Source organism: Lynx canadensis, chromosome A1 (assembly GCF_007474595.2).
Source record: "Lynx canadensis isolate LIC74 chromosome A1, mLynCan4.pri.v2, whole genome shotgun sequence".
Lineage (NCBI taxonomy): Eukaryota > Metazoa > Chordata > Mammalia > Carnivora > Felidae > Lynx > Lynx canadensis.
This window is the reverse complement of record NC_044303.2, coordinates 147591639-147603761: the sequence shown is the minus strand read 5'-3', so window position 1 is coordinate 147603761 and position 12123 is coordinate 147591639. Positions and strand designations below refer to the sequence as shown.

Here is a 12123-nt window from a genome sequence, read left to right as displayed (position 1 = left end):
ACAAGGATGCTTGAGATTCCTTTCATGGCAATATCCTTAAAAAGCCAGCCTCCTGCAATTGTCTAAAATCAAAGTATCATCATGAAAGTCTCCTAGTGCTTTTATGAAGTCTGGAAAGATTTTGAAGTTTAAAGTGAAAAGCAAAACAAGAATCCAAAGGTTCAACATCTGAGGTTTTGAGGTTAGTTTCTCTGGAATGTGAAAATCAGATTATTACCTCTCCCAATATTGCAATTCTAAAAATGAATGGCTTCTTAATTGAATGACTTCAAAGTGATACAGTACGTCTACCTAAAAGTATATAATTTATCAGTTGTCAATAATCAAGGTGCAATTTTTGTTGTATTAATGCCATCTTTACTGATAAAGTCTGATTAAGATCATTACTTTTCCACATATTTTCATCCATTTCATAAAAAGCATCTCAAGGTTTTAAAGCCATTGGAGAAATGTTAGTAGGTAATGTGCTTGAGCTACCTATTCCCTGAATATGGAATACAAAGGAGAAACATGTTTATGTTTAATGAAAAAATGGTTACCAATGAGAAACATCTTTTTAATTTTTTAAGATAAATAAAATTAGCTTTTATAGTGCAGCTGCAAAATTATTTCTTTTACATTCTAAGTGTAAACATTTAATTAGTGACAAGCGTTGGGCTTCAGTAGTTATTAAAATCCAGAGTATGCTTGGTGACAATCACTGATCAAGCTGGCTTATATATACTGATAAATAATGTCAGTGTACTCCTTTCATCTTTTCAGGAATTCTTATCAATCAGCATAGTATATTTTATAATGAAATTATCATCTTTATTGTACAAATCTAACTTGACAAAATGTTGAGTATAATGTATAACCTAAATTAAGAGAAGTATCATAATAGTACTTATTCTGAATTTTCAAACCTTAATAAATTTAGTTTGTAGTGAAATTTATGAAATAAGAAATTCATATATATACTTTTCAGGTAGATTTGCCATTTGATATCCAAGAACGTATTATTTGAATTACATTATGCTTAATGTTAGAATTTAAAATTTTTATTAAGAAATTTTTCTTGGGGCGCCTGGGTGGCGCAGTCGGTTAAGCGTCCGACTTCAGCCAGGTCACGATCTCGCGGTCCGGGAGTTCGAGCCCCGCGTCAGGCTCTGGGCTGATGGCTCGGAGCTTGGAGCCTGTTTCTGATTCTGTGTCTCCCTCTCTCTCTGCCCCTCCCCTGTTCATGCTCTGTCTCTCTCTGTCCCAAAAATAAATAAAAAAACGTTGAGAAAAAAAAATTTTTTAAAAAGAAATTTTTCTTAAGTTTCCAAGATAACAAATTTAAATAAAATTAAATTAAAATGTTAGTACAAAACACCTATATGTTTAGCTATGAATTTTGAATTTAAAATATTAGAAATATAAATATTTTAACATCTTAATTTACTTATTGGTGTATGTAAGTTATGTATAATTCAGAGAATTTACCTACTTAACTTCATAAAAATAATTTGTCTACGTGTTTCTATTGTAACATATTTCAAGTTATTATTAAAAGTTGACGTATTTACATGTTGCCATTTTTGTTGGAAGCATATCTGATGATGTTTATAAAAATTAAAGTTAAAAAAATTTATAGTGGTGGGAAATGTAAAGTCAGTATGAAAATGATTTTGACACAAAACTCAGATATAGGCTAGTCAAGAAACAATGGATCAAAGATATTTATTGAAAGCTTGTGATTAATGAGGTATGCTAATTTCTGAAAATGTAAACTATGATGTAGGTCTTTCAAGGGCATTGCACTTTGGTTGATGTGATCAACAGCCCAGGGATGACAGTGCATAATGCAGAGTCATAATGCAGGAAGGCAGTATCTATTGAGGTGCCACACTCAAAGCAAAGGAAGAAGAGAGTGTCATCAGGAGAAAGAATCATTTCCTTCATGAGGAGTTCCAAAAGCATGATGGTACAAAATAAATTCATTTAAAAAAATATCTCCCATCAAATCTAACAGCCACATTTTAAATGTGGATTATTTCTAATACATTCACAATTTTTCCTGATTTGTTCCCAGAATGCTCAGGCCCATTGGGAATCGAAGGTGGAATCATATCAAATCAGCAAATCACAGCTTCCTCTACCCACCGAGCTCTTTTTGGACTCCAGAAATGGTATCCCTACTATGCACGTCTCAATAAGAAGGGGCTTATAAATGCATGGACAGCTGCAGAAAATGACAGATGGCCATGGATTCAGGTAACACATGGGATGGGACAAGGTGACTGCCAAGGAATGACCAGAGTCATTTCAGAAAGAATACAAATCACAGCCCAAAGTGTGACTTTTCTTCATGGTGACAGAGGACAGGATGATTCAGCTGAGTCCAAATTGGCTATGAAATCTGAAACTGTGGGATATATGTACGTTGACTATAAAGTGTGTTGAGGGTTAAAAATGTTGAAATTCTTGGGGTATAAATATTGCTATTTTTTTTTTTATGTGAGAGATAGCACATGCAGTGCCTGAAAGCCAGGGAGGGGCAGAGTGAGAGGGAGGGAGGGATAGAATCTTAAGCCAGTTCCAGGCTCAGAGCGAAAGGAACTCTATTTCACCACTGTGAGATTATGACATGAGCTGAAATCAAGAGCTTAAACAGCTGAGCCACCCAGGCTCCCCTAGAAGGTTTCCACATAGGCCACCTGTTAACATTTGGCCACAACTTTTGACACTTCAAGAAAATAAAAAATGCATGTTTTCTTTCTCCGTCTTAGAAGTGGTTTCACATGCACAGAACATATAATGTACAGAATAGATAACACAAATACCAAAAATGTCTTCAGCACCCTCTTTCAATAGCTGAGGGTTTTTCAACTCATACTCTTTTATTTATTATCATCAGCCAGCTACTTTTTTAAACAGAAAAAAACATGATATACCAAGATCGTAAGTGACTTCCCTAAAATGGGATGGATGGTAATAATACCAGCACATTGTATTTTATCCAGTTAAATGCTTTCTGAGGACTTACCTTAAGTAAGTAGTATGTAAGTAAACTACACATTAGGAAGACAGAAAAGATGATTAAAGCATGATTTGTGTGTAAGATTATACCCCTGTTGGGGAGAGCACATTAATAACATGTAACAAGTCATTGAGTGTGTGCTGAAGAGAAGGAATACCCAGTATATGGTGCGTTTAGTGGAAGAAATAATTATCAGGAGAAAGCCTATGGGAGAATAGCTTTTTAGATGGGCCTTGGAAAATGCCTTTCAATGGAGACTAAAAGCCTACAGAGCAGCATGATCAAAGATGCTAGGTGAGAATCTGGGGAACATCATATAGAAAATCATGACGTGTATAAGTTGCTAGAGGAACATGTTCAAATTTAGCGAGTGAGGTAAGTGTGCCTTAGGATTCACACATACTAAAAAGTTTGGGGCTTTTTCCATGGAGCTGTTACAGAATTTTGATTTAAGTAGTTGAGCGATTTTGTTTACTATGTATTTGGAGTCAGAGGTAATTTTTAACATGGAAATCCATGATTTGACATTATTAGGTGCAATGTACAGGCATTGATTTACAGGAATTTAGTAGAATGAAAAGTTGATCTATGGCCAGGTAACATGATTTCCATACCTTAGGAACTGGGCCAGAATCCCCTTCAGATTTTTCCTTTGTTCAGGTTTCTTGTGAATTTTTACATATCCTATATATATTTCTTTAATTATATGGCTCCATGTGTTTACCAGAATTGTTTTGTTTGATGAATTTATTTTTGCGTGCATTTGCAGAAATTGCTTCTTAGATTACACATGATTTTTCTAATCTGTAGCTACATGTGCAAAGAGAATTCCAGATAGTGGAAATGGCACATTTATACACTTTTGACCCCAAGCTAATGAATATACAATTAAGGTTTAAAATAGATGAGAACAAAAATGCCTATATTTTATTGTTAAAAATCATTGCAGAGACCATTTTTTTAAAAATCAGCTTAGTTGCCTGTTATGAAATGCATTTGTGGGATTGTAGTCATGATAAAGCTTTAGAAATTAAAATTAATAGCAAAAATTGCACAACACTGTGAGACAATGTCACTAGATTGCATCTCGGTTTGGCAAATTATGTTTGAGAGCCACAGTCATTGCCATGTTTTAATAAACCACAATAACATCCTTTTGTGGTATTTTTACTGAGAAACACCTTATTAATGTTTCAGTCCTGACTTTTCACTTTATTTTGTCCCACTTTATTGCCTACCTTAACCTTACACATCATTCTGCCTTCCAAAGTACAAATCAACTTTAAGTTCTCTTTATCCCACTAGTTATAAGTGGAAATAACCTCAATGGAATAGGACAGTGGTTGACTTTTAGAGAAATTTAGATTAAACATAACTTTATCAACTTAACTAAAATAACTAAATACCTCTTTTAAGGGGATAAAATTATTATTATTATTAGTTTGCTTTTAGTCTGAAGGTGATAATGAACTCTCACAGAAAAACAATACAGGCACATAAAAAGTCTTTTAAGGGGCGCCTGGGTGGCGCAGTCGGTTAAGCGTCCGACTTCAGCCAGGTCACGATCTCGCGGTCCGGGAGTTCGAGCCCCGCGTCAGGCTCTGGGCTGATGGCTCAGAGCCTAGAGCCTGTTTCCGATTCTGTGTCTCCCTCTCTCTCTGCCCCTCCCCCGTTCATGCTCTGTCTCTCTCTGTCCCAAAAATAAATAAACGTTGAAAAAAAAAAGTCTTTTAAAAGTATTTTTTAAGTTAAATTTTAGTTAACATATACTGTAGTATTGTTTCAAGAGTAGGATTTAGTGATTCCTAACTTACATATAACACCCAGTGCTCATCCCAACAAGTGCCCTCCTTAACACCCATCACGCATTTAGCCCATCGTCCACCTAGCACCCCTCCAGCAACCCTCAGTTTGTTCTCTGTATTTAAGAGTTTCTTAAGGTTTGCCTCCCTCTCTGCTTTTCTTATTGTTCCATCCCTTCCCCTAGGGTCATCTGTTGTTTCTTAAATTCCACATATGAGTAAAATCATATGATATTTGTCTTTCTCTGACTGACTTATTTCACTTAACATTACACTCTAGTTCCATCCACGTTGTTGCAAATGGCAAGATTTCATTGTTTATGATCACTAAGTAATATTCCATTGTGTATATATATATGCCATCTCTTCTTCATCCATTAATCAGCTGATGGACATTTGGGCTCTTTCCATAATTTGGCTATTGTTGATGGTGCTGCTATAAACATGGGGTTCATGTGCCCATTTGGTAAAGACCTAGTAGTGCAATTGCTGTATCATTAGTAATTCTAGTTTTAATTTTTTGAGGAACCCCCATACTGTTTTCCAGAGTGGCTGCACCAGTCTGCATTCCCACCAACAATGCAAAAGTGTTCCCCTTTCTCTGCATGCTCTCCAATATCTATTGTTTTCTGAGTTGATAATTTTAGCCATTCTGACAGGTGTGAAGTGTTATCTCATTGTGGGTTTGATTTCTGTTTCCCTGATGATGAGTGATGTTGAGCATTTTTTCATGTGGTGTTAGCCATCTGAATGTCTTCTTTGGAAAAGTGTCTGTTCATGTCTTTTGCCCATTTCTTCACTGGATTCTTTGTGTGTTGGGTGTTGAATTGGGTAAGTTCTTTATAAATTTTGGATACTAACCCTTTATCCGATATGTCCTTCACAAATATCTTCTCCCATTCCATCGGTTGCTTTATAGCTTTGTTTGTTGATTGTTTCCTTCTCTGTGCAGAAGCCTTTTATCTTGATTGATTGATTTTTTTTTTTTTTTTGCTTTTGATTCCCTTGCCTCGAGAGACATGTCTAGTAAGAAGTTACTACAACCAAGTTCAAAGAGGTTACTGCCTGTGTTCTCTTCTAGGATTTTGATGGTTTCCTGTCTTACATTTAGATCTTTATTCATTTTGAATTTATTTTTGTGTATTGTGTAAGAAAGTGACCAAGTTTCATTCTTCTGCATGTCGCTGACCAATTTTCCCAGCACCATTTGTTGAATAGACTGTTTTTTCCATTAGATAGTCTTTCCTGCTTTGTTGAAGATTAGTTGGCCGTACATTTGTGGGTCCATTTCTGGGTGCTTTATTCTGTCCCATTAATATATGTGTCTGTTTTTGTGCCAGTACCATATTGTCTTGATGATTATAGCTTTGTATAATACAGCTTGAAGTCTGGAATTGTGATGCCTCCAGCTACAGTTTTCTTTTTCAACATTACTTTGGCTATTCAGGGTCTTTTCTGGTTGCATACACATTGTAGAATTGTTTGTTCTAGCTCTGTGAAGAATGCTAGTGTTATTTTGATAGGGATTGCATTGAATGTGTAGATTGCTTCAGGTAGTATAGACATTTTAACCATATATGTTCTTCCAATTCATGAACATGGAATGTTTTTCATTTCTTTGTGTCCTCTTCAATTTCTTTCATAAGTTTTCTATAGTTTTAAGCATACAGGTAATTTACATCTTTGGTTAGGTTTATTCCTAGATAATTTTTGTTTTTTGGTGCAATTGCAAATAGGATCAATTCTTCAATTTCTATTTCTGCTGCTCCACTGCTGATGTATAGAAATGCAACCAATTTCTGTACATTGACTTTATATCCTGTGACTTTGCTAAATTCATTTATCAATTCTAGCAGTTTTTTGATGAAATTTTTTGAGTTTTCCACGTAGAGTATTGTGTCATCTGTGAAGAGAGAAAGTTTGACTTCCTCCTTGCCAGTTTGTATGCCTTATAATTTTTTTGTTGTCTTATTGCTGAGGCTGGGACTTAGAGTACTATGTTGAACAACAGTGGTGAGAGTGGACATTCCTGACCTTTGGGAGAAAGTTCTCAGTTTTTCCCCATTGAGGATGATATTAGCTATGGGTCTTTTGTAGATGGCCTTATGATCTTGAGGTATGTTCCTCATATCCCTACTTTCTTGATAATTTTTGTTAAGAAAGGATGCTATGTTTTGCCAGATGCTTTGCATCTGTTGAGAGGATCATATGGTTTTCATCCTTTCTTTTATTAATGTGGTGTACCACACTAATTGATTTGTGAATATTGAACCAGCTCTGCAGCCCAAGAATATCCCCACTTGTTCATGATGCATGATTCTTTTAATGTGTTGTTGAATTTGATTTGCTAGTATCTTGTTGAGAATTTTTGCATCTCAGTTCATCATGGGTATTGGCCTGTAATTCTCCTTTTTAGTGGGGTTTTTTATGTTTTTTTAATCAAGGTAATGCTGGCTTTAGAATGATTTTGGAAACTTTCCTTTCATTTCCATTTTGGGGAACAGTTTGAGAAGAATAGGTATTAATACTTCTTTAAATGTCTGGTAGAATTCCCCTGGGAAGCCATCTGGCCTAGGACTTTTGTGAGATCTTTGATTATTTCCAATTTATTTTCTAGTTATGGATTTGTTCATATTTTCTATTTCTTCCTTTCTCAGTTTTGGTGGTTTATGTGTTTTTAGGAATTTGTCCATTTCTTCCAGATTGCCCAGTTTGTTGGCATATAACTTTTCCCTAGTATCCTCTTATAATTGCTTTTATTTCTGTGGTGTTGTTTATTTATTTTTATTTTTTTAACGTTTATTTATTGAGAGACAGAGAGATGTAGAGCATGAGCAGAGGAGGTGCAGAGAGGAAGAGACACAGAATCTCTCTCTCTCTCAAAAATAAATAAATATTAAAAAAAATTTTAATCTAGTTTGTCTGATATAAGTGTGGCTTTTTTTTGGCTTTTTTTGACTTCTGTTAGCATGAATAATGATTCTCCATCCTCATTTTCAATCTGCTGGTGTCTTTAGATCTAAAATGACTCTCTTGTCAGCCCCATATAGATGGGTCTTCTTTTTTTTTTAATCAATTCTGATACCCTATGTCTTTTGATTGGAGTATTTAGTCCATTTACATTCAGAGTGATTATTGAAAGATATGAATTTAGTGACATTGTTTTACCTGTAGCGTTGGTGTTTCTGGTGATGTTCTCTGGTCCTTTGTCGTCTTTGTTGCTTTGGTCTTCTTTTTTATTCTCCACTCAGAGAATCCCCCTTAAAATTTCTTACAGGGTTGGTTTAGTGGTCACACACTTCTTTAGTGTTTGTTTGTCTGGGAAAGTCTTTATCTCTCCTTCTATTCTGAATGACAGCCTTGCTGGATAAAGAATTCTTGCCTGTATATTTTCCCCTTCAGCACATTGAATATTTCTTGCCACTCCCTTCTGGCCTGCCAAGTTTCAGTGGACAGGTCTGCTACTACTGTATGTGTCTGCCCTTCTGGGTTAAGGATCTTTTGTCCCTAGCTGCTTTCAGAATTCTCTCTTTATCTTTGTATTTTGCAAGTTTCACTATGATATGTTGTGGTATTGACCTGTTTTTGTTGATTTTGAGGGGAGTTCTCTGTGCCTCTTGGACTTGAATGTCTATTTCTTTCTATTTCCCCAGATTAAGGAAGTTCTCAGCTATAATTTGTTCAAATAAACCTGCCACCCTTTTTTTCCACTCTTGTTCTTCTGGGTCTCCTTTGATACAGATATTGTTTTGTTTCATAGAATCACTTTGTTCACTAAGTCTCCCCTCATGTAGTAATTTCCTTTCCCTCTTTTACTCAGCTTCATTATTTTCCATAATTTTATCTTCTATTTCACCTATTCTCTCCTCTCTTTCTTCAATCCTCATTGTCATTGTATCCAGTTTGTTTTGGTTCTCAATTATAGCATTTTTTATTTCATCCTAACTTATTCTTAGGTTTTTGATCTCTGCAGAAAGGGTTCACTGGTGTCTTCTGTATCTTTTTTTCAAGCCCAGCTAGTAGTCTTATGACTGCTGTTCTAAATTCTTGTTCAGACATATTGCTTATATCTGTTTTGAGCAAGTCCCTGGCTATGATTTCTTCTTGACCTTTCTTTTGGGGAAAATTTCTCTGCATTGTCATTTAGGCTAAATTTCTGTCTTTTGTGTGTTTCAAAAGTTTTTATGTTTCCTGTACCTGAGAGTAATGCTATATTAAAAAGGGGTCATACACTGTCCCCTTTAATGCCACTAGGTCTGGTATTTCAGCAAATGTTTCTGATACTCTCTGCTGTTGCATTTTGATTGTTCTTTCCCAATCATCAGTCCTCTGCAGCACCTCTCTTTGCTTGCATTGGGGGGTGTTTGCTTTGTTAGATGTGCTTTGATTTGTTTGTTAGGATAACCCTGGAAAAAAAGGGGATAAAAGCCTGATTCCCACCCCCCCCCAAAAAAAAAAACAGAAAAGGAAAAGGAATGAAAAAAACAAAAGAGAGAATCAAAAACTGTAAGGCTAATTCCAAAGAAAAGGGAAGAGAAAGAAAGAAAGAAAGAAAGAAAGAAAGAAAGAAAGAAAGAAAGAAAGAAAGAAAGATTGATTTAAGCCTTATCTGAGAGAGAGAGAGAGAGAGAGAGAGAGAGAGAGAGAAAGGAAATTAAAGAAACAAAGAAGAAAGTATAAGCCTGATTCCAGAAGAAGAAGAAGAAGAAGAAGAAGAAGAAGAAGAAGAAGAAGAAGAGGAGGAGGAGGAAAAGAAGGAGGAGGAGGAAGAAGAGGAGGAGCGGGGGGGGGGGGGGGGGGGGGAAGGAGAAAGAAGAAAGAAGAAAGAAGGAAGAAGAAGAAGAGAGAAAAGTAAGCCTGGTCTGTTTCCATGAGAACTGTGGGTGTCGTTTTCAAGCACTCGATTTTCAGTGTGCTTGGTGCATGGAGGATGCTGGCTGTGCTGGTCTTGAGGAGAGGCCCAGTGCGCAGTCTCACAGTCAGTCTCACCCCAGTAAATAAGCGGTTGCCTCACACAGGGGGGTCATTGTTTGGTGTAACTGGGTCCCACCTCCACAGCGGCCACAGTGCTGCTTTCTGGAGTCCCACCATGTTGGTCTTGAGGGGAAAATGGTGCCACCGCAATCTCTCGTCCACAGACAAGAGATCTCACACCCCATCCTGTTCATGCAGCCCTCACAGAATACTGAGGGCAGTCAGTTCTCCCTTTGTGGTTTTTCTTTTGGCATGTGGCTTGGATTCAAAACTTGAAGTCTTAAAGGACCCAGCACAACAGGGACCCACCCCCTCCTCTGAAACAGAGCCTCTCCATGCTGTGTCTTAGGTCCTTTGTCCCAGAACAGTCCCACACCTGTGCAGTGTGCAGAATCTATGGTGTAGCACTGATAAAAGCAGCAACAAGGCTGTATTTCCTCTGGATGCCTCTGTCCCCTGCTGCTGAAAAGCCTCTTGCTGGTGCCTGCAGGGATTTTGTCCTTGGGGAGGCAATATACTCTCTTTCAAAAGTACTCCAGGAAGGGGAATGTCCTCTCTCAATGTGCCCCAGAGATCTCTACACCACACTATGCCCTCTGGGACCACCTTCCCTCTCCCCAGGAGTGTGTGCTACAGCTCCACTGTGGAGAAAGTTGCACATTTCCAAAACCTCAGAATTGGAACTCCAAATGCTATTTGCAAAAATATCTGAGACACTCAATACTTCTCACTCCCCTGTCTGTGGTCTAGAGAGGTTTTCCTCTTGTACAAAACCTATGCTACCCTCAACCCCTTTTTCTCTCCCTTTTGTCTGTCCACAAAAAGGGTTCCCTCCCCTCTGTGGCACTGCCTTTTTCTCTCCCCCAATTCACTTCCACGCACCTCACAACTGCCACGCTGTCTCCCTCCAACCTTGGAGACCCTTCTCCCAGTCCTCAGAACAATTTCCCGGGTTTTCCAACTGATCTGACCTCAATACAGCTGTGTTTGAGGGACGAGGAAATTAGTGAAAAAGTCTTATAGTAAGGAAGCCAAAAAAGCCCAAAAAGGCTTTTATATTAGATAAAACAGTCTTGTGTATAATGGAGGAAAACTGAAAACTCACAACTGTCATTTAAGAAATGTTTCGAGATTACATTCAGAGTTATTATGTTATTGTATTCTTTAATAACATCTTATTTCCTAAGTTATTTTTTAAAAGAAAAAGTGTATCCCTTTCTTAAAGGAAAATCATATCTAAGAGACTCTGGGAAGTCTACTCGTGTACGTGTACCAGATTTTCTGTTTGAACATTATTAACTTCCCTTGTCATTTCATTCTTTTGTTTATACTCAGTACTTCAAATGAAACATTTGAGTACTTTGCTTAAACTCACTTATAATGAGCACCGTATCCCCCTAATCTTTCAGGTGTATGACACACATACACTAATTAGTATTCAATTCCATTTTCTTCCGTGTCATGGTGAAATAAAAACTGAAATTGCCATTTTAAATTTACACACTCAGTGGGCAATTATTGAGAGCTCCACAATGTTTATAATTGCTTTTGGATTTAAAGGGTTAGTGCAGTAAATACAGTTAAACAAAACTTTTTTCTCCCCATTTTTGTTTTTCTGATCTTATATTCCTTACCTATATATTTTTTCCAACTAATAAATAACCACCACATTAAATACTGACTACTTCTTTAGCATCTTGGAATGTCAGTTTTTCTTTCTGACTAATGTATTTGAAATAGCAACTTTGCACAATTATGGAAATATGTCTTATCATATAGGTTATCATATAAAAATGTATAAGTTTATTTAATTCTTCTGGGCACTTTGTTAACTGATGAAGGCCTCTGAAAATGACCATTTTATTTATTTTTAAAGATAATTATTTTATATTCATTATTTTTCTTTTATAGATACATGCGGTAAAATATTTTTTTTTAAATTTCTGAGGCGATTTTGTTTCATGTATATACATTCTTTCTAGATTGCATGTACATTATATTTTCATCTAGTCATTTATTCATCCAAGCAGCAACATTTACTAAATGAATGTCTACTCTGTAGTCTCTGTTCTATTAGGCACTAGAAGGAAGACAGCAGTGGCCTTCAAGATGTTCTGAATCTAGGATATAGAAAAGTGAGCAGCGTAGACATAACAAGATATTATATATACCCTGGTCTTACATCATCTGCTAACCATTTCATTTGAACAGTAATATTTGATTATATTCAGCCTATTTTAATAAAACTTCTGTTAAATGGAAAAACTAATTTAGCATAGCATTCACAGAATATGAAAAGAGGAATTGCCATTACACTAGGTATTACATAGCTATATTATTACA

The 12123-nt window shown here is 36.4% G+C and overlaps 1 protein-coding gene across 2 annotated transcripts in view; it reads left to right on the top strand.

Moving 5' to 3' along the window:
* EDIL3 (EGF like repeats and discoidin domains 3) overlaps positions 1–12123 on the top strand; it is a 418218-nt gene that overhangs the window by 267594 nt on the left and 138501 nt on the right. For both annotated transcript variants that reach the window (XM_030324171.2, XM_030324179.1), the window contains one exon: positions 2057–2238. In XM_030324171.2, coding sequence (XP_030180031.1) covers positions 2057–2238 — 182 coding nt within the window. The remainder of the gene's footprint in view (positions 1–2056; positions 2239–12123) is intronic.